The 23,161-nt window shown below is 46.1% G+C and overlaps 1 protein-coding gene across 1 annotated transcript in view; it reads right to left on the bottom strand.

Moving 5' to 3' along the window:
* TRPC7 (transient receptor potential cation channel subfamily C member 7) overlaps positions 1 to 23,161 on the bottom strand; it is a 1,529,313-nt gene that overhangs the window by 198,404 nt on the left and 1,307,748 nt on the right. Inside the window, exon 8 of the mRNA XM_069199219.1 lies at positions 19,465 to 19,660. Coding sequence (XP_069055320.1) covers positions 19,465 to 19,660 — 196 coding nt within the window. The remainder of the gene's footprint in view (positions 1 to 19,464; positions 19,661 to 23,161) is intronic.

Genomic DNA, 23,161 nt, shown 5'->3' with positions numbered 1-23,161 from the left:
CTCCGAAGACGCGGGTACTTACCTGCAAGCAGACCGGAACCGGGGCACCCCCTTCTCTCCATTCTAGCCTATGCGTTTTGGGCACCACTTTGAACTCTGCACCTGACCGGTCCTGAGCTGCTGGTGTGGTGACTTTGGGGTTGCTCTGAACCCCCAACAGTGGGCTACCTTGGACCAAGAACTGAACCCTGTAAGTGTCTTACTTACCTGGTAAAACTAACAAAAACTTACCTCCCCCAGGAACTGTGAAAATTGCACTGTGTCCACTTTTAAAGTAACTATTTGTCAATAACTTGAAAAGTATACATGCAATTGAAATGATTCAAAGTTCCTAATGTACTTACCTGCAATACCTTTCAAACAAGATATTACATGTTAAATTTGAACCTGTGGTTCTTAAAATAAACTAAGAAAAGATATTTTTCTATAACAAAACCTATTGGCTGGATTTGTCTCTGAGTGTGTGTACCTCATTTATTGTCTATGTGTATGTACAACAAATGCTTAACACTACTCCTTGGATAAGCCTACTGCTCGACCACACTACCACAAAATAGAGCATTAGTATTATCTCTTTTTACCACTATTTTACCTCTAAGGGGAACCCTTGGACTCTGTGCATGCTATTCCTTACTTTGAAATAGCACATACAGAGCCAACTTCCTACAGTGGGAGAAGGTTCTAGACAGTGGCTTTGAAGTGCAAGGAATTCCCTTCCTCCCTGCCCTGGCTTCAAATTGGCGGGAGTGACAATACAAGGTTGTTGAGCCCTCTGTGTACAGGTCACAGCCTAATCAGGTGTAAGTGGGGTTGTACTCAGCTCTGCCTCCCCATCAACTAAGTTAATGACCAATAGAGGCACACTGAATCCTACTATTGTGTGACTGTCTGGGAGGAATACACTAAGCCCAGCTTCCAAATACACCCAGATATGTGACCATGGAGGTTCTCCAGGCACCAAATGGCTAATGCAAGAACATGGCAACTTTCTGACAGTGGCATTTTCAGAATTGCAATTCAACATAGGTTGGTCTTTGAATTCTGATTCCAGAGACACCAAACATGAAGGGGTGATCTCTTCACATTTGAAGCTACACTCATAAGAGGTAATAAGGCAACTCCAGTGTCATCCTATGGGAGTGATAGACCATGCAGTAGTAAAAAACAAATTTAAGAGTTTTTCACTACCAGGACATGCAAAACCTAACAGTGCATGTACTACCTCTTAAATACACTGCACCCTACCCTTTGGCCTGTCCAGGGCTTACCCTAGAGGTGACCTAAGTGTTTTAAAATTAGGGGTTCTACTCCACAGATTTCTGCAGAGTTATCTAAAAACTCAGTGAAATTCCACAGAGTTTCGCATGGGGCGGAATGCCGCCAGTCCTAGTTAAAATAGCAGCAAGTGTTGCTATCACATTACATGTTTATGTTGCATGCCTCCATTTTGGAATAAATGAGATCTGAGAAAGCCAGCATTAAATAAGATAAAATTAGAGCAGTGATGGACTGATAAGGGGAGGTGGTGCTCCAAGCTGGGGAAAACCCCATGACCAGCACAAATGCAACAAGCGTAGGTTGGTGAAAAGCTGGTGTCGCCTCTTACTGGATGCTCTAGGACACCGGATGGTTAGTTTGAAGGGTGTGCAGAGGTTCCAATATGGGTCACAGCATGCCTAGGTGACATCAACACAAGAGCCACACAAAATGACTGGAGGGGTCAGGACACTAGGCATACACCAGTGAATAGTTTGCTCTCTCTACTCTGTTATTACCATTTGCCTGAGCCTTCCGAGTCCCTGGGATACCTTGATCTTTAACAAGTAACCAGGACAATCACCTACCAACTTTGTCACCTGGGAGGTTCCCGGTGTGACGATAAAGCTCTCCCTGGCAGCTGGGACCTCGGCACTGGGATCCTTGCCCTAGGCTCTCAGCGCACTGACCCAGGAGCTGCAGGATCTGCTTCCTGCCAGTGTTGATTCCGTTTGGATGTTTGAGCTGTGTAGGATGCTCACCTCTGGTTGGAGGTGAGAGTCTCATGTGACGGAAACAGAAGCGTGATCAAAGAATACTATTTATTGCATGAACAATGTACTGGTGAACTCTTCTCCATCGACGGCTGGCTGAGTTTTTTTTTGCCAAACTCCACCCTCTGATTGGAGCACAGAGTGTCCAAAACTTTGTGAGTTACACCAGCGGAGCAGAGTTCACTGCCCACACCTAATTAAAATGAAAGGTTTGGTCTTGCCAGGTCGACATGGCAGTTTAAACGGCATGCACAGGCCCAGCTAAGGCGGGCCTGAGATGTTTTAATGACTACTTCAGTGGGTGGCACAATCAGTGCTGCAAGCCCACTAGTAACCTTTAATTTACAGGCCCTGGGCACATGTAGGGCTCTTTACTAGGGGCTTATAAGTAAAATATATATGCCAATTAGGTGTATCCCACTGTTACCATGTTTTAAGGAGAGAGCACAATCACTTTAACACTGGTTAGCAGTGGTAAAGTGCACAGAGTCCTAAGGTCAGCAAAAACAAACTCAGCAAAAATAGGAGGACAAAGGCAAAAACTATGGGGATGACCCTCCAGGAAGGTCCAGGTCCAACACAGACCATTGTCTTGACTGAACAAATTTTGAAGGGTATGTGAAACAAATCTATGTTTATGTAAATGGTGAAGGGGATGGTGATATGGTCTGTCCAAATTGAAGTATGAATAATAAAATAGAGTCGAAATTATGACCATCAAAATAAGAGGGGATTTTTCACTGACTAATGAAGTTCAAGCACAGACATGTCTGCACTGTCTGTCAATTCAGGATGAAAGTTAATGTTTCGCAGAATGATGAAACTGTCAGCCTTGACAATAGATATGGCTAGATAGATAGATAATGGGTTTATTACAATGTTATTAACCAGTATGGGTAACTGTATTTCTTATAACCTGCTGATGTGCTGTGTACTCACCACGCTTGAAGAGAAAAGGCCACAATTGTTGCAGGTAAATTTATCCTCATTGAGAAAAGGCATGACTACATGACTGCCAGGATAGGGACATACCACACGAGCTCTGCAGAGCCTCTTCAGGGTGTCAGCTGTGCTAGAGAGGCAAGGGATAATAAAAGTGACAACAGTCCTAGCATTAGGCAGGGACTAAACACAATAGGTACCGACTAGCTTACTTTAGCATTCTACTTGCACATCTACTGCCCAGAGGGAAGTGTGCAATAGACGGAGTGCTGACCTATGCACTGCATATGGGATGAAAGAATTAATGGAAATGCACACTAAACAGGAGCCAGGTGCTCCCAGATTCATATGGCAAGCTATCTTCCTGTGATTCTTCTTTGAATGAAAATACAGATTGAAATGTATATTTACAAAACAAATATATTGCACTAAGAATGAAATATCTTGTCAGTGCAAAAATGAAAGGTTGTGGTGGAGCCAGGCACCGTCAAATACATGAAAACTAATGTTGTGACCCGAAGGCTGTGTGGCGATGGGGGTTGGCACAGGGCCTTATGATTTGTAAAGGGTAGAAGGGATGTGTGTCCACCTCCCTGAGCCTTGTTAGGCCTTGGGAACCCCAATCCCCAAGGCCACTATTAAAATTAAGGGGAAAGGGAGCTGTGTTGCTCCTCCCCTGAGCCTTTTTTTGTCTCAGGGATCCCTTACCCTGGGGCCCTCACTATTAAAGGTGGGTGCCCACCCAGGTCACCCACCTTACACTTGTGTGGGGACATGGAGGTGAGCCCCAAGACCCCCATGACCCCAGCTGGCTCACTGCATGCAGCAGGACCTGGCACTGCTGCTGCCCGCAGAAAGCAACTACCAATGCTGCACTCTACAGGTGGAAGCAATATTTTGATCTCTTTCCCTGCCCGCATCATTGTGGGCAGGGAAACAGATCAACAGTCTGCTCTCAGAGGACAGGAGCATTTTTAAAGCTCATGCCCGCTGGGAGCAGACTTGAACCCTCATTCCGAGTCTGGTGGTCCTAAGACCACCAGACTCACTGTGGCAGTCGGACAACCGTCATAGTGCGGTCTGACCACTACATTACGACAGTGGTGGAGCCGCCATAGTCGGACCGTCGACATCACCAGGTTGCCACCAGTGAACAGCTGGTGGTCTTGGTGCTCTCAATCCAGCAGGACAGCACTGCTTACAGGGCTGCTCCTGAGATTACAAGTCCCCTTTCCACCAGACTTTGCATGGCAGTAGCCTCGCCATGCATAGGCTGGTGGAAAGGGGATGCCGGAGGCATTCACGCAGAGACTCATACACCCTCTAAAACACCCACTCACAGACTCATGCCCACTCGCAGACCCACTCAGACACTCATACACCCATTCACAGACCCACTCAGATACTCATGCACCCAATCACAGACCCAATCATGCACCCACTCACAGATCCACTCAGACACTCACGCACCTACTCACAGACCCACTCACACAGTCATGCATCCACTCACAGACCCATTCAAAGAGTCATGTATCCACTTACACATTCACTCATAGACTTATGCACCCACTCACAGACCCATGCACCCACTGACAGACCCACTGAGGTACTCATGCATACACTCATAGACCCACTCAGAAAGTTATTTTTACCGGGTTGGCCTGCTGTGCACGGCGTAAGGTCATGCGTGGTTGAGTTATTATAGGGGGTTGGCTGTAAAGCCTTGCTGAAGACCAGGCCATGCAGCCAACTTCCTCTGTGCAGGACCTTCGGCGATGGTTGCATTAATGTATAGTAATAAAAAATACATTGAGTTATAAAACCCAAAGAAATTCACTAAAAAAAACAAAGGTTACAGGGACGTTATAGTTAGGAATAGAATTTTAAAAAACATCGAAATTCACTTAAAAAAACAAAGGTTAGAGGGATGTATAGTTAGGATCTGAATTTACTCACCAAAAACACATAGAAATTCAGCAGTTATGGATGTGGTTAGCTCAAGTAACTATAACTAGCACCCGAAAGCACAGTCACAGGCAGGGGCAGCACTTCTCCTCAGCTCTTCTCCTTGGTAGAAGTTCCTCTTGGTTCCAGAAGTGAATCTTGAAGAAATATAAAGTCTGGGGTTTTGTGTCCACTACTTATATGCCTTTCTGTCTTTGAAGTTGTGCAACTTCAAAGAAAAGTATCTGTTGTTTACAGGATCCTGCCTTGCCCAGGCCAGGCTCCAGATATACACCAGAGGGTTGGAGACTGCAATGTGTGAGGGCAGGCACAGCCCATTCAGGTGTAAGTGAGCACTTCTCCCTCCATTCTAGCTCAGATGGCTCATCAGGATATGCAGGCTACACCCCATCTCCCTTTGTGTCACTGTCTAGAGGAGATTGCCAAACAGCCCAGTTGATATTCTGACCCAGACAGGGAATCCACAAACAGGCAGAGTAACAGAATGGTTAAAGCAAGAAATTGCCTACTTTCTAAAAGTGGCATTTTCAAACCAAGAATCTAAAAAACAACTTCACTAAAATATGTATTTTTAAATTGTGAGTTCAGAGACCACAAACTCCATATTTCCATCTGCTCTCAAAGGGAAACTGCACTTTAAGAATATTTAAAGGCAGCCCCATATTACCTATGAGAGAGATAGGCCTTGAAACAGTGAAAACCGAATTTGGCAGTATTTCACTGTTAGGACATGTCCCACCTTTAACATACACTACACCCTGCCCATGGGGATACCTAGGGCATACCTTAGGGGTGCCTTGAATGTATAAAAAAGGAAGGTTTGGGCTTGTTAAGTGGGTACACTTGCCATGTCGAATTGGCAGTTTAAAAACTGCACACAAAGACACTGCAGTGGCAGGTCTTAGCCATGTTTATAGGGCTACTCATCTGGGTGGCACAATCAGTGCTGCAGGCCCACTAGTAGCATTTGATTTACAGGCCCTATGCACCTCTAGTGCACTTTACTAGGTACTTACTAGTAAATCAAATATGCAAATTATGTAAAAGCCAATTACACATATAATTTCACATAGGGAGCACTTGCAAATTAGCACTGGTCAGCAGTAGTTAAGTTCCCAAAGTAACAAAAACAGCAAAAAACAGAGTCCAACACACAGCAACAGCCTAGGAAGTAGAGGCAAAAAGTTAGGGGAGCAAGCATGCCAGGTCTAACACGTGTCCCCCCAGCTGAAAGTAGCGAGAACTACCCAACCTCATGGGAGTTCTCATCACTAAGGAGGAAGAATCTGCACAGTTTATCAGCATTGGCGTGTTCTGTCCCAGGGCGGTGTTCAATCATAGAGTCGATCCCCTGTAGGGAAATGGACCACCCCAACAGTTTTAAATTCTCACCCCTCATCTGCATTAACCATCTGAGGGGCCTGTGGTCAGTCTGAACCTGGAAGTGAGTCCCAAACAAGTAGGATCTTAGCTTCTTCAGTGCCCAGACCACAGCAAACACTTCCCGCTCAATTGCACTCCACCTACATTCCCGGGGAAGTAACCTCTTACTGATGAAGGCTACAGGTTGATCTTCATTTAGCTGTGACAACACTGCTCCTACACCATGCTTTGAAGCATCAGTCTGCATGACAAATTCTTGAGAGAAGTCAGGTGACTTCAGCATGGGTGCCTTGCATACGGCTGCCTTCAGGGCATCAAAAGCTGTCTTGCAAAACTCAGTCCAGATCACTTTCTTTGGTTGCTTTTTGTAAGTAAAGCCTGTTAAGCTAGCAACATTAGTGCCATACCCCTTAACAAACCTCCTATAGTAACCTCTGAGACATAAAAAGGCTTTCACCTCAGTCTGAGGGGCTCCCAAGCCAGAACAGTGTCAATCTTGAGTTGGAGGGGTGCCAGTTGGCCACTCCCTAACTGGTGCCCCAAGTACACTACAGAACCCTGCCCTATTTGGCACTTGCTAGCCTTAATAGCGAGGCCTGCTTTTGCAGGGCCTCTACCACTTTTCAGAAGGGCTGCAAGTGTTCCTCCAGGGTGGAGCTAAACACAGCAATGTCATCCTGGTAGGTTGCACTGAAATCATCCAATCCAGCCAACACCTGGTTTACAACCCTCTGAAAGGTGCGGGGGCATTTTTCATCCCAAAGGGTATCACCCTAAAGTGGTAGTGTCCATGTTGGGTAAGAAATGCAGACCTCTCCTTAGCCCCCTCAGTCAGAGCAATCTAGCAATTTCCAGAGCTCAGATCAAAAGTAATTAGATATTTGGCAGCCCCTAACAAATCAATGAGCTCATCAGCTCAGGAGGGAGGTGCCCATCAGTCTTAGTGACCGCATTCAGTCCCTGGTAATCCACACAGAACCTGTGTTATGGAGTGGTACCAGGAGCAGCAGCTTTTGGGACCAAGACCACCAGAATGGCCCAAGGGCTACTGGAAAACTCAAAAGCCCCAAAAGCTAACATTTTGGATACCCCATCCTATATGTTGGCCCTAACCTTTTCAGTCACTCTGTAAATTTTATGTTTCACAGGAGGACTGTCTTCCGTGTCCACATTATGTGTACACAAATGGTTGACCCCTGGGATCAAGGAAAATAATGAGGCCTACTGTGCCAACACCTGGCGACAGTCCCTCTGTTGCTCCGGGGTCAGTGAGGGAGATGGGTTCGCAACCTTCACTGAACCATCTTTCTCTTTGGCAGATAGGAGGTCAGGTTGAGGGTCACAATCTTCTTCCAACCCATCATCTGTTGCCAAGAGCATAGTCACTTCTGCCCTCTCAAAGTGGCTTTAGGCAGTTCACATGTATGACTCTCAGAGGGTTCCTAGGAGCCCACAAATTCTCCAGTTAAGTTACATTACTCTTGTGCTCCACCACCTTAAAAAGCCCAGTTCACTGGTCTTGGAGAGCGCAAGGCTCCACTGGGGCCATCACCCACACTTTTTCATCAGGCTGCAACTCAACCAGAGTGGCATTCAGGTCATACCAGCCTTTCATATGTTCCTGGCTTGCTTCCAGGTTCTCTTGAGTGAGCTTCCTGAAGCCTGCTGTCTGGTTTCTAAAAGCCAGCATGTAACTGGATACACCCTGGGGGGCTTACAGGAGGATTTCTCCAAGCCTTCCCTAACCAGGCTCAAAGGTCCCCTGACAGGGTGGCCATACAATAAACCAAAAGGGCTAAATCCAAGACTCTTTTGTGGCACCTCCCTGTAGGTGAACTGAAGGCATGGCAAGAGGATGTCCTAATTACACTCCCACTTACGCTCCAAGGGCTCTGACAGACCCATGATCATGACCTTTAATGTGCGGTTGAATCTCTCAACCAGATTGTTTCCTTGGGAATGGTAAGGAGTATTAAACTTGTAGGTTACCCCACACTCCTTCCATAGAGACTTCATATATGAAGATATGAAGTTGGTACCCCATCGGAGACCACTTCCTTGGGAACCTCATTTTTATTCAGACCACACCAAGGATGCCAGGTCTAACAGCCTTTTCAAGTCTGTCTCTAACTCCTGGATACCTGGATGTCAGTTCTTTGTGTGTATGGTCTGCAGCAAGCTTGTTTTTTAAATGTGTTTTCACTTAGGTATCACTGCGAGGGTGTTTGCAGAGTGAATGTCATACTGTGGCATATAGCAGCTCCTGTGATGTCTTTGATAGTATGCACAGGGTGGTTTGAACTGGTTCTCTGGTAGGGGCCCTGGAGAGTTGATGAGAAGGATGAAAAGGCAGTTGGTCTGGTCAGAAATCACACACTGGGGCCAAAAAGAGCTAGACTGAGTCAACAGTTGATTAAGCTTTGTAGCATTACTAATGTGTGACCCAAAGTTATTCTGGGAGGGCTGCTTGGCTCTTGAAGTTATGTCTATCTCTAAGAAGGAACTCTTTGTGGTAATGAACCACTGAAGACAAGAGGGTGACCCTGACATCTAGGCAACCGGTTGTATCCACAGGATTCAAATCAGTGTCACTGCCTTGATGAACTTCCTTCTTCTGACTGCTGACTGGCTGCAATTAAGACAGGCGATTAATGACAGGATGGTGACTGAGTGTGGATCAAGAGAACAGGGTACTGCTATTCCTAGCTGGGTTGGAGTTAGAAGGCACCTAGTAAGAATCTTACTCGTGAAGTGGGGTTGTCTCACCCAAGGGTGGCATTTCTGTTCAACCATTGTGTTCTGAAAGTGGGAGAAACGTCTGCCATCCACAGGAAAATGTTATGCTACAGGAGGAACAGGAGGCATGTTAGGATTCATGGAGTGACAAGTCATTAATGCACCAAAAACATATCTCCTTGGATTGATGCCCCATGTGAAAACAGACAGAGCAGGCAACAAATTCATTGATTTGCCCTTTGCGCTTGCAAAATGTGCAATAGCAATGTACTTGAAGTTCTCTTCTCCCCTGCTCATGAACATTTGGAAATTTGATCTTGGCCTTCGGCAGAGCATAGCTGTCAAACTGCAGTAGCGCATATATGGAGGGCATTTGCTAAGAGGCCTGAGCTTTGGCCGTGTGTGATGGGGTTGGCCGCAGGGTGTGGCCTGCTGCTTGTCCAACACCCGACCTCTGCAGTCGGTCAACCCCTCCACAGCTTGTTAGCTTGGCACAGAGAAGTCAGCCATAACTCAAAGGCAATGTTTGAAGTATTTATGCAACACTTCAAACTGTAATAAAGTGGAAACACAATGCAAATATGATCCCACACGTGTTAGAAATATAGAACTTTCTTTAATAACACAAGACCAAAACACAAAAGTCCAATTTGTAGAACCTAAGATGTTCAATTTTAAAGAGTTTAGTCAAAATAGCACCAAAAGCAACAGTGGGCATCTGGTCATGCCGGACCAGGTCCTTGTTAGGCCCACTGAACAGAGTACCTTAAATGCTGGTTTTCACAGCATTGCAAGTATGCGTCACACAGCCAAAGCAATGCATCAGTTCTGAGATCAGGCGAGGGTGCAATGCAAGGGCCTACACTATCACCAAGGATCCCATCAGCAGGGCTTGCAATACAAAGTCTGGTGTTGACAATGCAGCACACAGTTGAGGTCATGCTTCAGTTTCAAAGAGCTGTGATACTGCGATACTGAGTCCTTCATCATCGTTGAGTCTACAGTCATTGAGAGATGCGGGGCCTGTGCCGAGGATGCATCATTCAGCGGTGTTCTGATGGTCTGCAGCAGCAGAGCGGGTCTTTGTGATGGGTGTAATCCATGCACATAAGGAGATGAGCCTGTTCTGCTCAGGGTTGCTCTGTACAGCAGAGAAAATACGTCAGATCACCTGGTTCCGCAGGGGCTGGCAGAATACTTTAAGCTCACTTACAAGAGTCCAGGAAGACTGCTGTGCTGCTGAGGCTTTATATCAGGAGGCCAGACTTGGAATCACTCTGGGTTCTGGGTTTAAGAGATGCAGGCCCAGTCCTTTTCACCCAGGCAAAAAGACAGCAGGCAGCAGGTGAGCACAGCACGACAGCAGCTTCATCAGACCAGCAGTCCAGCAGAGTGAGAGTCCTTGTAGCAGCACAGCAATCCTTCTTCCTTGCAGACAATCCACAGATCCGAAAGTGTACTGAATTGGCAGTGTCTTAGGTCCAGTATATTTATATACCAATTTGTGCCTTTAAAATGGGGCAAAGCTTTTAGAGGCATGCCTTTGAAGTGCACAGAAGCCCTGCCTTCCTGGTCCTGGCTCATGCCCTGCCTTTCGGGCCCTCACTCTAGACTAACTACAGAGGGTATGTAGCCATTTGCGTGGAGACAGAACACAGCCTATTCAAGTGTAAGCGGGATGAGTCAATCAATCAGGAATTTGTAAAGAGCACTACTCACCCATGAGGGTCTCAAGGCGCTGAGAGGGGGAAGGGGGAGAAGATGGGGTACTGCTACTGCTCGAACAGCCAGGTCTTGAGAAGTTTCCTGAAGGTAAGGAGGTCTTTGGTCTGGCGCAGGTGGGTGGGAAGAGTGTTCCATGTTTTGGCAGCGAGGTGCAAGAATGATCTACCACCAGTTGTAGTTCCACGGACGCGTGGGCGGTTGCGAGGGCGAGGTCAGCAGAGCAGAAATGCCAGGTCAGGATGTAGAAGGAGAGTCGTCTGTTGAGCTATTCTGGTCTGGTGTTGTGCAGTGCTTTGTCAGCATGGGTGAGGAGATTCTCTTGTTGACTGGGAGCCAGTGCAGGTTTTTCAGGTGGTCTGTGATGTGGCAGTGGTGGGGGATGTCCAGGATGAGGCATGCGGATGCGTGCTTGATGAGATGTAGCCTCTTCTGGAGTTTGGCAGAGGTTTCTGTATAGAGGGCATTGCCATAGCCCAGCTTGCTGCTTACGAGGGCTTGGGTGGCTGTTCTTCTGGTTTCGGTGGGTATCCATTTCTAGATCTTTCAAAGCATGCAGAGGGTGTTAAAGCCGGAGGAGGAGATGGCGATGACTTGCTGGGTCATGGATAGTGAGGGGTCCAAGATGAATCCTGGGTTGCGTGCGTGGTCGGTGGGAGTCGGAGTGGTTCCGAGAGTGGCAGGCCACCAGGAGTCATCCCATGCAGAGGGGGTGGACCTGATGGTGAGGACTTCCGTCTTGATGGAATTGAGTTTGAGGCAGCTGCTCTTCATTCATTCAGCAATGGCCTTCATTCCTTTGTGGAGGTAGGTCTTGGCAGAGTCCTTGGTGAGGGAGAAGATCAGATGGGTGTCGTCGGCGTATGAGATGATGTTGAGGTTGTGGAATCGGGTGATGTTAGCGACGGGCCATGAAGGCGTTGAAGAGAGTCGGGTTGAGGGACAAACCCTGGGGTACGCCGCAGATGATTTCAGTGGCCCCCGAGAGGAATGGGGGCAGGTGGACTCTCTGGGTTCTGCCGGTAAGAAAGGAGGTGACCCAGTACAGGGCTCTGTCACGGATTCCAGCATTGCTGAGGCGTGAGCGTAGGGTGTGGTGGCAGATGGTGTCGAATGCGGCCGAGAGGTTCAGGAGGATGAGGGTGGTTTCAGTGCTGTGGTTGCTGCAGATTGGGAAGGGTCCAGGGTGCGGTTCTCCTCGAGGAAGTGAGTTAGTAGTCTATTGACAGCCTTCTCAATGACTTTGGCCGGGAAGAGGAGCAGGGAGATGGGTGGGAAGGTCTTGAGGTTCTTAGGGTCCACCTTGGGTTATTAGAAGGAGGCCGTTTGATCTTAGCGTGTTTCCAGCTCTCTGGGAAGGTGGCAGAGTCAAAGGAGCTGTTCATGATCTTCCGTAGTTGGGGTGCGATGACGGAGCTTGCTTTGTTGAGGATGTGGTGAGGGCAGGGTCAGATGGAGAGCTGGAGTGGATGGTGTCATGATTTCGATGGTGTTGTTGTCGTTGACGGGGTCCAGGAGAGCAGGAGGTTGGTCGGGGTGAATCTGTGGAGTTGGTGGTTGCCGGGGGCATCTGGGTGCTGAAGCTGTTGTGGATGTCTGCAATCTTATGGTGGAAGCAGGAGGCTGGAGAGTTACAGAGGTCTTGGGATGGCGGGATGGCGGGATGGCGTTGGGGTTGGAGAGTCCCTTCACGGCGTTGAAGAGCTACTTGTGGCTGTGTGCGTTGTTGTTGATTTGCTCTTTGAAGGCGGTTCTCTTGGCGGCTCGGATGAGTTGGTGGTGTCTGCGGATGGCGTTTTTTGAAGGCTGTGAGGTTGTCCAGAGTCTGATCTTGAGGCCACTTTCATTTTGAGTCTTCTGCAGCTTTGCTTAAATTTGTGGTGGTTGGCGGTAAATCAGAAGGCCTTTTTGTCTGTGCATCTGTTGGAGGGGCGAGAGTATTGGCACAGATTTTTGACCCATTGCTTGAGTTGTGGGCAGCTGCATCAGTGAGGGTGGTGTCGATTGGTGGGTTCCGGGCGAGGGTCACGATAAGTTAGTCTTTGGGACCTTGTTCCAACTGCGGTGGGGGATCCATTGTGGGTGGTGGTGTGTTGTGGGTTTCTTGAAGGAAAAGTGGGTGCAGTGGTGGTCCGTTCAGTGGAGTTCGGAGGTGTGGAAAGAGACATGATTGCTGGCATAGAAAATAGAGTTGAGTGTGTGTCCTGCGGAGTAGGTTGGTGTCGTGACAAGCTGTTTGAGGGCGAGGTTGGAGAGGTTGTCGAGCAGGGTGGCGGTGTTGTTGTCGTTGTTGTTCTCGAGGTCGAAGTTTAAGTCTCCGAGGAGTGTGTAGTCAGTGGATGCGAGAGCGTGCATGCTGATGATGTCGGTAATGGAGTCACTGAACTACTGTAATGGGCTGGGGAGCCTGTAGACAACGGTCCCTCAGAGGGTGGTGTTTGGGCCAGTGCAGATTTGGAAGTGCAGATGTTCGGTGGTGCTGAGGGTGTCATTGGTGTTGGTCGTGATCCTGAGGGTGTTCTTGTAGATGATGACGGTGCCTCCTCCTGGTTTGTTGGAGCAGTCCCTGTGGGTGATCTTGTAGCTGTCTGGGATGGCTATGGCGATGTCAGGCGCTGAGGAGAGGTTCATCCAGGTCTCGGTCAGGAATGCGACATGCGTGCTTGTGGACAGAGCGGTTGTTGAGGAGGATACATCTGAGATGGTTGCTTCCTGACTTGGTGGCTGGGTCATTGGTGTGGAGGCTGGTGAAGTTGCAGTTCCAGAAGGAGAAGGGTCCGCGGATGGTCTGCGGGAAGGCTTTCAGGCAGGCGGGAGGGTGCGGAGGGTGGCGCATCATAGTGAAGACGTGTGTGGCGGCGGTGGGGGGGACGGGAGCCAGGGCTTCTGGCGCTGGACGCGGTCCAGGCACAGACGGGCTTGCCTTTGGGGCACCAGCGGCGTGCCCGCTGGGCACATCTGCTGCGCAGCCATGCAGCAGCCACCATTAGGTAGGGAGATTGGGGAGGAGAGGACAGCTGGGAGGCAGGAGGGGGACGAAAAACAGCACAAAAAAGGGGGAAGAGCTGAAAAAGGGGGCAGGGCCACAGGGGCAGCAGCGCAAGGAGAGAGCGAAGGGGGAGAGCGAAAGTGAGAGAGAGAGAACGGAGTGAGAGAGAAACAAGGAAAAGGAACACTAAGGGACAGTAGTGAAGCAGAGCAAAGAGCAAAGCAAAGCAAAAGGAGGAGAGAGGCAGAAGGTAGCCTATTAGGAAAGTAGAGATCTCCCACTAGACACCAGGGACGAGGCACAGGCAGAAGCCTGTGGGTGGAGGAGGACCTCGAACTCCTGACAGGTGTCAGGAGTTCAGAGAAGCCAAGGAAAGGGCTTTACTTACAGCTCCTCCCTCTTACCGTGCCAGAAATGGCCCATCCAATCACACCTAAACTCCCAATTGTGTTTGGCTGTTTAGGCAGAATGCATAAAGTCCAATGGTCACCCACACCTAGTCATGTCACCCATATACAGGCTGCAGGCACCAAATGACTATGGCAAGAAAACATCAACTTCCTAAAAGTAGCAGTTTCAAAATTGTAACTTAAACTCTGACTTCACCATAAATTGGGATTCAAGAGACACTAAACATAAACTGGTAACCTATTCCCATTTGGAAATTACACTTATGATATGTAATAAGACAATTTCAATATTATCCTATAGTAGAGCTAGGCCTTTCAGTATTGAAGAATGAATTTAAGAGTTTTTTTACTACCAGGACATGTAAAACTTAAAAGTACATGTCCTATTTTGTAAATACACTGCACTCTGCTGTCATTTTCCCAGCTGAGAGAAGGGCTAGTCATGCCTTAGTCATACCTTATTCGCCCCCTTATGAATGATATCAGAGATGTTGTAATTTTCCTTTCATCGCTGTACCAGTTTGTATCATGTTATGCCTTTGAAACCTTGTGCAACTTGGCAACTCAGTTATTAACATAATGGCAATGTTTAAAGCAGATCTAGACCATTACTTGTTGTCTAGATAACTTCTGAGCACCCGGGTGGCCTCACTCAGGTAATTCAGGAAGCACATGTAGATTGGCGACAACTACCGGTTCTTTACTTGATCCTCCTAAAGGAAAGAAGACAGTCAAGAAATGTGCAATTACAATAATGACTAATGAGTACCTCTGTTTTCCCCATGTGTTTCTTTGCACCTGGTTTGGGCCAGCTATAAAAGCAAGCATTTCAGACTAAATCCTGCCTAGTCAAACCTGCCTAGCCTTCTTAAACTTGGAAGTGACACTTAACTGTCTCCAGTCTGCCAGCCTTCCCTCTGCAGTGGCAGTCAGCTCTTCACAGCAGCAACCATACATTCACAGTGACAGGCTTCTCCTCACAGCTACGTGTTTCCAGAGTTCCAACCTAGTATTTCTTCTCTGCAGTTACCACAGTATCTGTAAAAGGTGTGCAGCTTGCAATTCATCTCTATCATTGCGCTTTCTTGTGCTAGCAAAGACATGAGTCATCCCAAATAAGGTAACACAAGTTTTTCTGTTTAATTTGGGATCTTGATCTGTGCTGATTAATCAAACATATCTAAAGCCAGCAGTAAAATTTAAATCATTCTTGTGACTGAAAAGACAACAGAGAAAAGTCGCATTTCTTGTAATAGCTGTGCCTTCCTGAATCTGTGTTTTTTCTCTATCAGAATCTGATGTTTGTGTACTAAAGACAATTGAGACTATAATCTGATTGCCATTCCATATTTGCATATGAACCTTGAACTCTTGAGCTCTTCAACAACTGTAGAATTGGAAGTAGTTTTGATGTGACTAACCCAGTTAATTTCTCTCTTGTGGAAATTCTTGTACATGATAATTCCAGTTCATGATAGTTCTAGGATAATTATTGAATCTCACTGAGCATTGTTGCTAGTGTGAGTTATTGGTATGTTGATTTGACTTTAGTTAATGTCAAATATATGTTTTGTTTTTTCTGCTTTAAAGTGTGGTTTCAATACAGGGAAATCTGAGTCCAGAACCTTGTATCTGAATAATCCTGATTGCCAGTATTCTGAATCCAGAACCAGAGTCCAGATATCCTTGAGCCCAGCAGTGCCCGGAGTACAGAAATTCAAATATTCAGAAGCCCTGGTATTTATCTCTTTTTCTCTCATCCCAATCCCCCCTTTACTTCCCCTTGGAAACTCCTAGGGTCGCAGTGCGTCCTTCGATGCGGCCCTGTCAGTTCTCATTGGGATTCAGGGATTATCGTTGCTTCATTGAAACCACCTGGACTTCAGGTGAGTGGCTTGCAACACCTATCCTCTTGGCTGTATCTTGGGGGTGAACTATATGTTTTAAAAAGGAAGGTTTGGGCCTGGCGAAAGATTTAGTTTACCAGGTTGACATGGCAGTTTGAACTGCACACAAAGGCTGCAATGGCAGGCCTGAGACATGTTTAAAGGTTCACTTAAGTAGGTGGCACAACCAGTTCTGCAGGCCCAGTAGAAACATTTAATTTACAGGCCCTGGGCACAGGTAGTGCCACTTTACAAGGGACTTACAAGTAAATGAAATATGCCAATTCAGTATAAGCAAATGTGACATAGTTTTAAGGAAAGAGCAAAACACTTTAGCACTAGTTAGCAGCGGTAAAGTGCCTAGAGTCCAAATGGCCGGCAAACATGAGATCAGCAAAGTAAGGGGAGGTAGGCAAAATGTTTTGGGGAAGACCAGCTAAGGCTGACAGGTCTAGTACACCCGCAGCACATGGCATTTCAATATTTAAGGCAGGGTGTCCAACCCCTTGTGGCCAGGCCTTAAAGCTAATACCCCACAGGTGGCCAGCCCCCCCTTGACCTCCACCCCCATTTTTGCTATTTACTTTTTTCATGGTGCTGCAGTACTCCCATGATACCGTAACTAAGCATCACCTCCTTGGTGCCATCAGAGTACCGTATTACACAAGAGGATTACACTAGGTCCCATGAGAGTACAAAGGTGCCTTTAAGGAGGTTGGTCCCGGGCCCATAGAGTACCCATAGAGGTACCTCACAGGAGTGCTATGCTGGGTCCTGTTGGAATACCACAGTACCTATTGTACTTTTTTTTATTATTTTGACCCATGGAGCGGTTACTTTGGGTCCCTCCCACAAGTGCTAGCATCCCTACACTGCACCCATATACTTTTTTTTCTAAACTCAAAACATGTGAACCAAGTTTCTGTGTCCTATAACAGCAGCCCCACAATTGTCCTTAAGTTTGGCTGCCAGACAATCAGATCACCAAGTCCCACAGGCCCAATCCGATCACACTTTTTTTTTTTATGTTCTGTACTGTGTGTGTCCAGGTATACCAATTTTGTTTACCTATTCAGGGCCACCCAAGCACCTCTTTAATCACATTTTATTCTAAAACAGCTGAACAGGTTTGCATCAAATAATGTTAAGCATATTTCCTGAGTACAGTTTTAAATTTCTGCCAAATTTAGTGTACTACTGTTCAGTCATTCTTTTGAATGCACTAAAGTTATTAGAAAAACAAGAAAAGCTCTTCCTATAGCAACTCAGTCCTACCTATACCTACATAGTGGTGACCACCATTGTGTAATATAGGTATATTTAGATTTGGGTTTTGATTTATAATTTTCTGCCATTCTCACAATGAGGCCTGGGTGGAGCTCCTGGAATTCCACTCTGCGGAATTCCGTGAAGTTGATTTAAAACTCTGTGGAATTCCAGGGAAGCAGATTTCTGTGAGCCACGACATTGCACTCTGTCCTGAATATGCCCGATCTCGGAAGCGCTAAGCAGGATTGGGCCTGGTTTGCTAGGCCGAACTCTGATTAACACTTCTGAGACTGGGTGCATTCAGGAGCGGGCTGTAGGCTGTGAAAGCTGCCGTTTCAGGCCTTTTGTTCACCAGCCTGCCCCGCATGCTCTGCACACGGGGCAGGCTGGTGCACAAGAGGCCTGGGCAGGCCAGTGAAATGGCAACTTTCACTTCCTTAATTCAGGCCAGGGCTGCAGGCAGTGACAGCTGCCATTTCAGGTCTCTTGTGCACCATTGTGCACAACGAAAAAATAAAAAAGAGGACTCAAGTGGGTCCTAGTTGCCAGCGGGCCTGGAGCTCTGCCTTTCTCTGCCCCCTGCTCCAGGGCTTGGCCTGTGCTGCTGGCGGAGGGAGGCCAGGTTGATCCACTTACTGGTGCAAGCTCCAGCTCCATTGCCATCAGGGGACAAGACTGCGCAGTGCAGCCCAGTTATGGGCTACACAGCGCAGACACTCTGTGCTTGCGCTGTGTGGCCCATAACCGGGCTGCATGGCACACGCAGGGAGCTCTGCTTTGCTGGCAGGAAAAGCAGATTTTTGAGAGAACTCTGTGCTTCAAGCAGAGAGCAGAGTGCCAACAACTCCATTAGCTCTTCAAGCGGAGCTCGCCACCCACCCCTACTCACAACAGGAGAAATCTTTGGAGGGGTTCTTGAAAATCTGTGATGGTCGGAAAGGTTCACGCCTTTGGACCATTTTTGTAAATTCCTTTTATTCACTACTCTGGAGGCATTTCCACGCATATAATTAAACATGATGTGCAATTACATATAATGACATGATGTATGTGAATCTTTTTCTGTGAAGCAAACACTTTCCTTACTGTCGCTTCAATTTTTGGAGTGTTTCCTTCTCTGCCCACCCTGAAAGGGGATATACCCGTGCCCTTGGTATGAATAAATCTCAGACCATTTGCAGAGTGGGAAGTAGCGGAAGAAGAGTTTGAAAATACTCACAAACTTTCAAGTTTGTGTCTGTAACCAAACTTACCACGAAGCAACCTCTGCCCATCCCAGGAGTGGGAATTTACACATAGTATGAGGCATGTGTAAATTAATATTGCGAATAAGTAAATTAATTTAAGGGGGCTCCGTTATCCCTAAAAGTACAAAAAAATACACGTCATATTCGATGTGTTTAATGAAATTAACGAAATAGGAAAAACGTGGTTAAGAAAATTGTTGCAGGTCTTTATTTTTCGTAATTGCTAAGGCCTACTGCAATATTCTTCCAAGATGTGTAGGATACATTTTAGGAGGTTGGAGAGTCATGGGAAAAAGCAGAACAGTAGCAACTTACGCCCATGGAGGCGCCTAAGTTACTCATGGACTAAATTACTCCCGTTTTTGATTAGCCAGGCCTCTAGAGCAAGGGATTACTTTTTAAGAATGGACATGAGATAGCACGCTGATGCGTCCTATGGAAATATATACTCCTTCAAGTGTAATTTCCTTGTAATGTAAATGTACAAAAGTAGGCCCCTCAGCGACATGGCAAGCTCAGTGAACAGTTAAAACGAGGACGTCCACCGAAATCATCCTTAATTAAAAATGGTGACTTCGCTCCAAACTTCATCTTGTGTGCCCTGTAAATCGCAGACAAGAAATTAAATGGAGCATGCCTTCAACAACAAGGGATGCAAGAGCCATTAAATCATGAATTTCTAATTTAAAATGTATTAAGTACATTAAGAGACCTGAAAGATAAACCGTTTTCAGTGGGAGCCTTGGCCCTTGAATCCAACTGTACCCTTTTCGTTCTGAGACAGCCGACTGCAGATACATTTAATGACGAACCTATTACATTTTTAATATTAAACATTAATAAAGGAAGCAAGGACATTGATCAGAAACAGCTTGATAATCTTACCTCAATTTCCTGATAAGAATTGTTGATCATGGCTATTAGCATGTTCAACAGCACCACCACCATGGTCACATTGTACACTCCATAGAGCACATAGCCAATATTTTCAATGAACTTGTGATCATACTTCAGAACCACCGATATCACTTCCGACAAGCCAAATATTGACCAGAATAATGTTTTAAAACTTTCTTCTACCCTGAAAAACAAAGACGTTTAGTGTCTTTAATATTGTTAAACAACTGCAAGCAAAAAAGAAACAACACAAATCTAGCGGATAAACCTAGGTAGTAAGTTATCATTTGCAGTTGTCATGTTACATTTCCTGGTTTGATAAGAATAAATGGATTTTTAGCAATCTCGCAGCTCTGCTAGCTCGTCCTCACAATGTTCTATCTTCCGTGTCAAAGTTTCAAACCAATATTTGCAGCTCTCACAAGGTAAATCAGATTATAGAAGGTAATACCATCTCTTCTGATGAGAGGAGAAGACATGAAATATTAGCATCATAATCATGGCAATAACATTTCACCTTTCTGAACAGCCTGCCTGGCACACTGGGGAGTACTGTTCTTTAAGTTACCTGCGGATTGGATGCTGTACAGCCCATGGAATGGTAGCTGTAAAACAGTCCGACACTAACATCCACCTACTTATTAGAATAAGAAGCGTCAGGTCAGCTGAACTGCCCCCCTATAATCTGGGAAACTATTTTTGAAACAATGTGAAGTGCACTATAACACAGGTTTCGGAGTCCTTCTTTTATAAATCGAAAACACTATTAAACAAAAACAATATAAACAAATTTACTACTGTTTACACAACAGATCGCTGCTTGAAAACGAGCAACGAACATTTTCAAAAAGACAAAAGAGTACATTGACATACTTATTAAGAGTTGCACATCGTTGACGTCATCCTTTGCGCTCCCACTAAAAAAACATGATTTTAGCACGGCATTAACGTTGCACTGTGGCACAAAGCACCTCGGAGATACCGTGAGTACCACATTTAAATTTCATGCTATCTCAGCCCTCCATGGGTAAACCATGTAAAACAAGTAATTTTGTTATAATTACACATCATACCCACAGGAATATCATGCAATGTCCAAATTGCCCTTCGAACCTGGTTTCCTTTGACAATAGTGTTTAAAACAATGCAACGTCACAGTATTTAGTAGCTGTAACTGTGCGTAAAAACCTTTTAGCTTTTGTGTTGTTCCCTCTATTTGTGCCGTTTTTGCATAGACAACTTTTTGGGTTTGCACTATGTGATGTAAAGCCATTCTGCTATCCATTTGTAGCAACTTTGCACTGAAAACGTGATCATCACTAACTTTTGCATTGCTTGACATTATAAAGCTCCCTATAGCGTCACATGAGTGCCTCAGCTAAATAATAGCACATTTGGGTCAGTATTTATGACAAAGCTGTGCTTGTGAGAAAACGTCAAACATATAGTTATGGGAATTAGGAGCCTGATTCACAAAGGCCACCTTCAACTTGACGTAAGTTTACAATTGTTTGCTATTCATAAGGGGATTTGCAAGAAGTATCTTTACGAGTGAGGAGTTTTCATACATAAAAAGACCTGTCTTTTACCCTTATGAACAAGGCTCTAGGATAAGTGAGAGATATTGTTAAACCTGCCAACGTTAGAGTGGTTGTCCCCCAAACATTTTGCCTTCTTCAATTTTTTTGTCGATCTCATTTTTGCTACCCTTAAGACTCTGCACACTTTACCACTACTAACCAGTGCGAAAGTGCACTTGCTCACTCCCTAAAACATGGTAACAGTGGCTTATACCCAATTTGCATATTTATTTTATGTATAAGTCACTAGTGTAGGGGCATTACATGTGCCCAAGGCATATAAATTGAATCCTACTGTTGGGCCTGCAACACTGGTTGTGCCACAAGCCCTTTTAGCATGCCTCAGGCCTGCCTTTGCAGCATGAGGCATGTGCCTGTGCATATGTAGTTTTAAAACTGCCATTTCAACCTGGCAAAATAACCATTTTGCCAGGTCCAAACCTTCATTTTTAATACAGGTAAGTCACCCTAGGATATGCCCTATGAGGAATAGTTAAAAAGTTGGACATGTACTTTTAAGTATTACTTATTTTAGGAGTGAAAAAAATCTTAAATTCATTTTTTAATACTAAAAGGCTTACCTCTCCCATAGGCTAACATTGGAATTACCTTCTTACATTTAATAAGCTGTAATTTTCAAATAGGAGCAAGCACCATAACAAGTTTGGTGTCTTCTGATTTGTAATAAAAAATCCTAACTTGCAGTCAGATTTTAAGTTACATTTTTGAAAAGCCACTTTTAAAACGTTGGCATTTTCCTGCCTTAGCCATTTAGTGCCTGTAGCCTGTACATGGGTCACATGACTGGGTGTAGCTGACAGTTAAACTTTGGGCATTCCTTCTAGACAGCCACACACAATAGGAAACTTAAATGTGCTTGGATGGGCCATCACTGGCAGGATAGGAGGGAGGAGCTGAGCACAATCCCACTTACACTTGAATTGGCTATATCCTGTCCCCATACAAAAGACTGCAACACCCCTGTAGTTAGTCTGAAGCCAGGACCGGGAAGGCAGGATGCCCGGGGACTTCAAAGACAAACCTCTAGAAGGTTATCCCCCACTTCAAAGGCACAACTGGATATAAATACTGGACCTCACACATCCCCACATCTGTAGACTTCTGGATCTGTGGATACTCTGCCAGGAAGAAAGGCTGCTGAGTTACTGAAGGACTGTCACGCTGCCAGACTGATACCCTATTGGACTTCTGCCTTGCCTTGCTGCTCCCCTGTTGTGCTGACCTGTTTCGTTCTGCTCTTTTGCCTGGGTGAGAAGGACTGGACCTGCAGCTCTTGAATCCAGAACCCCAGAGTGATCCCATGGACTAGTTGGGTGACTTTCGGACTGAAGTCTCAGGGACGAAAGGCTAAAAAACCTTGACCTAGCACCATCTGTGAGTTTACCCTGCAAGTGGTGCCACTCCAGTCTTGGTCTCATGGAAGTGGACCTAAGGTGCTCTGCCTTCCTCTGTAGACCCAGTATTACTGATGCATTTCCTCCACTTCGTGGAACAGCCCCACCAGAAAGGATGCATCACCACAGCTTCATGGATCAGAACTGCGTCAAAGACCCGCATGGCAGCCCATTAAAGTATCGTAACTGCCGCTGTGCAATGCATCCTTGGTGTATCCCTTACATCCCTTGCATCCTTGCATCCCTCTTTGACGTCAGCCTCAACAACCATGCTGGACTTTACATCACAGCCTCACTGCTCTTGGAAATCAACCCATTGCCCCAACTGCTCTACGCCGTACTGTACATTGCAAGCTCCATTGACGTGATCCTCAGTGATGATGCAGGCACTCCATCACAGATTCATCACATCTCAGAACCACCACATCACTGTGCAACACATCTTCAACACGGATTCTCGCAACACTCTGCAATCCAGAATTGAAGGTATTTTGTTCAGTGGGCCTAACTCGGCCCCCTTTAGCTGGCTCCGTCGCAGTCAGCCTGAACGTGTGACTGTGTCCCGGTCCGGCATGGCCAGATATCCACAGTTGGCAATTGGTGCTTTTTGCGCTATTTATGCTAACATTTTTAACACTGAACATCTCAGGTTCTATGGATTGGACTTTTGTTGTTTTGGTCTTGTGTTAT

Source organism: Pleurodeles waltl, chromosome 7 (assembly GCF_031143425.1).
Source record: "Pleurodeles waltl isolate 20211129_DDA chromosome 7, aPleWal1.hap1.20221129, whole genome shotgun sequence".
Classification (NCBI taxonomy): domain Eukaryota; kingdom Metazoa; phylum Chordata; class Amphibia; order Caudata; family Salamandridae; genus Pleurodeles; species Pleurodeles waltl.
The sequence above is the reverse complement of the archived record's forward strand: the minus strand, read 5'-3'. Positions and strand labels throughout refer to the sequence as shown.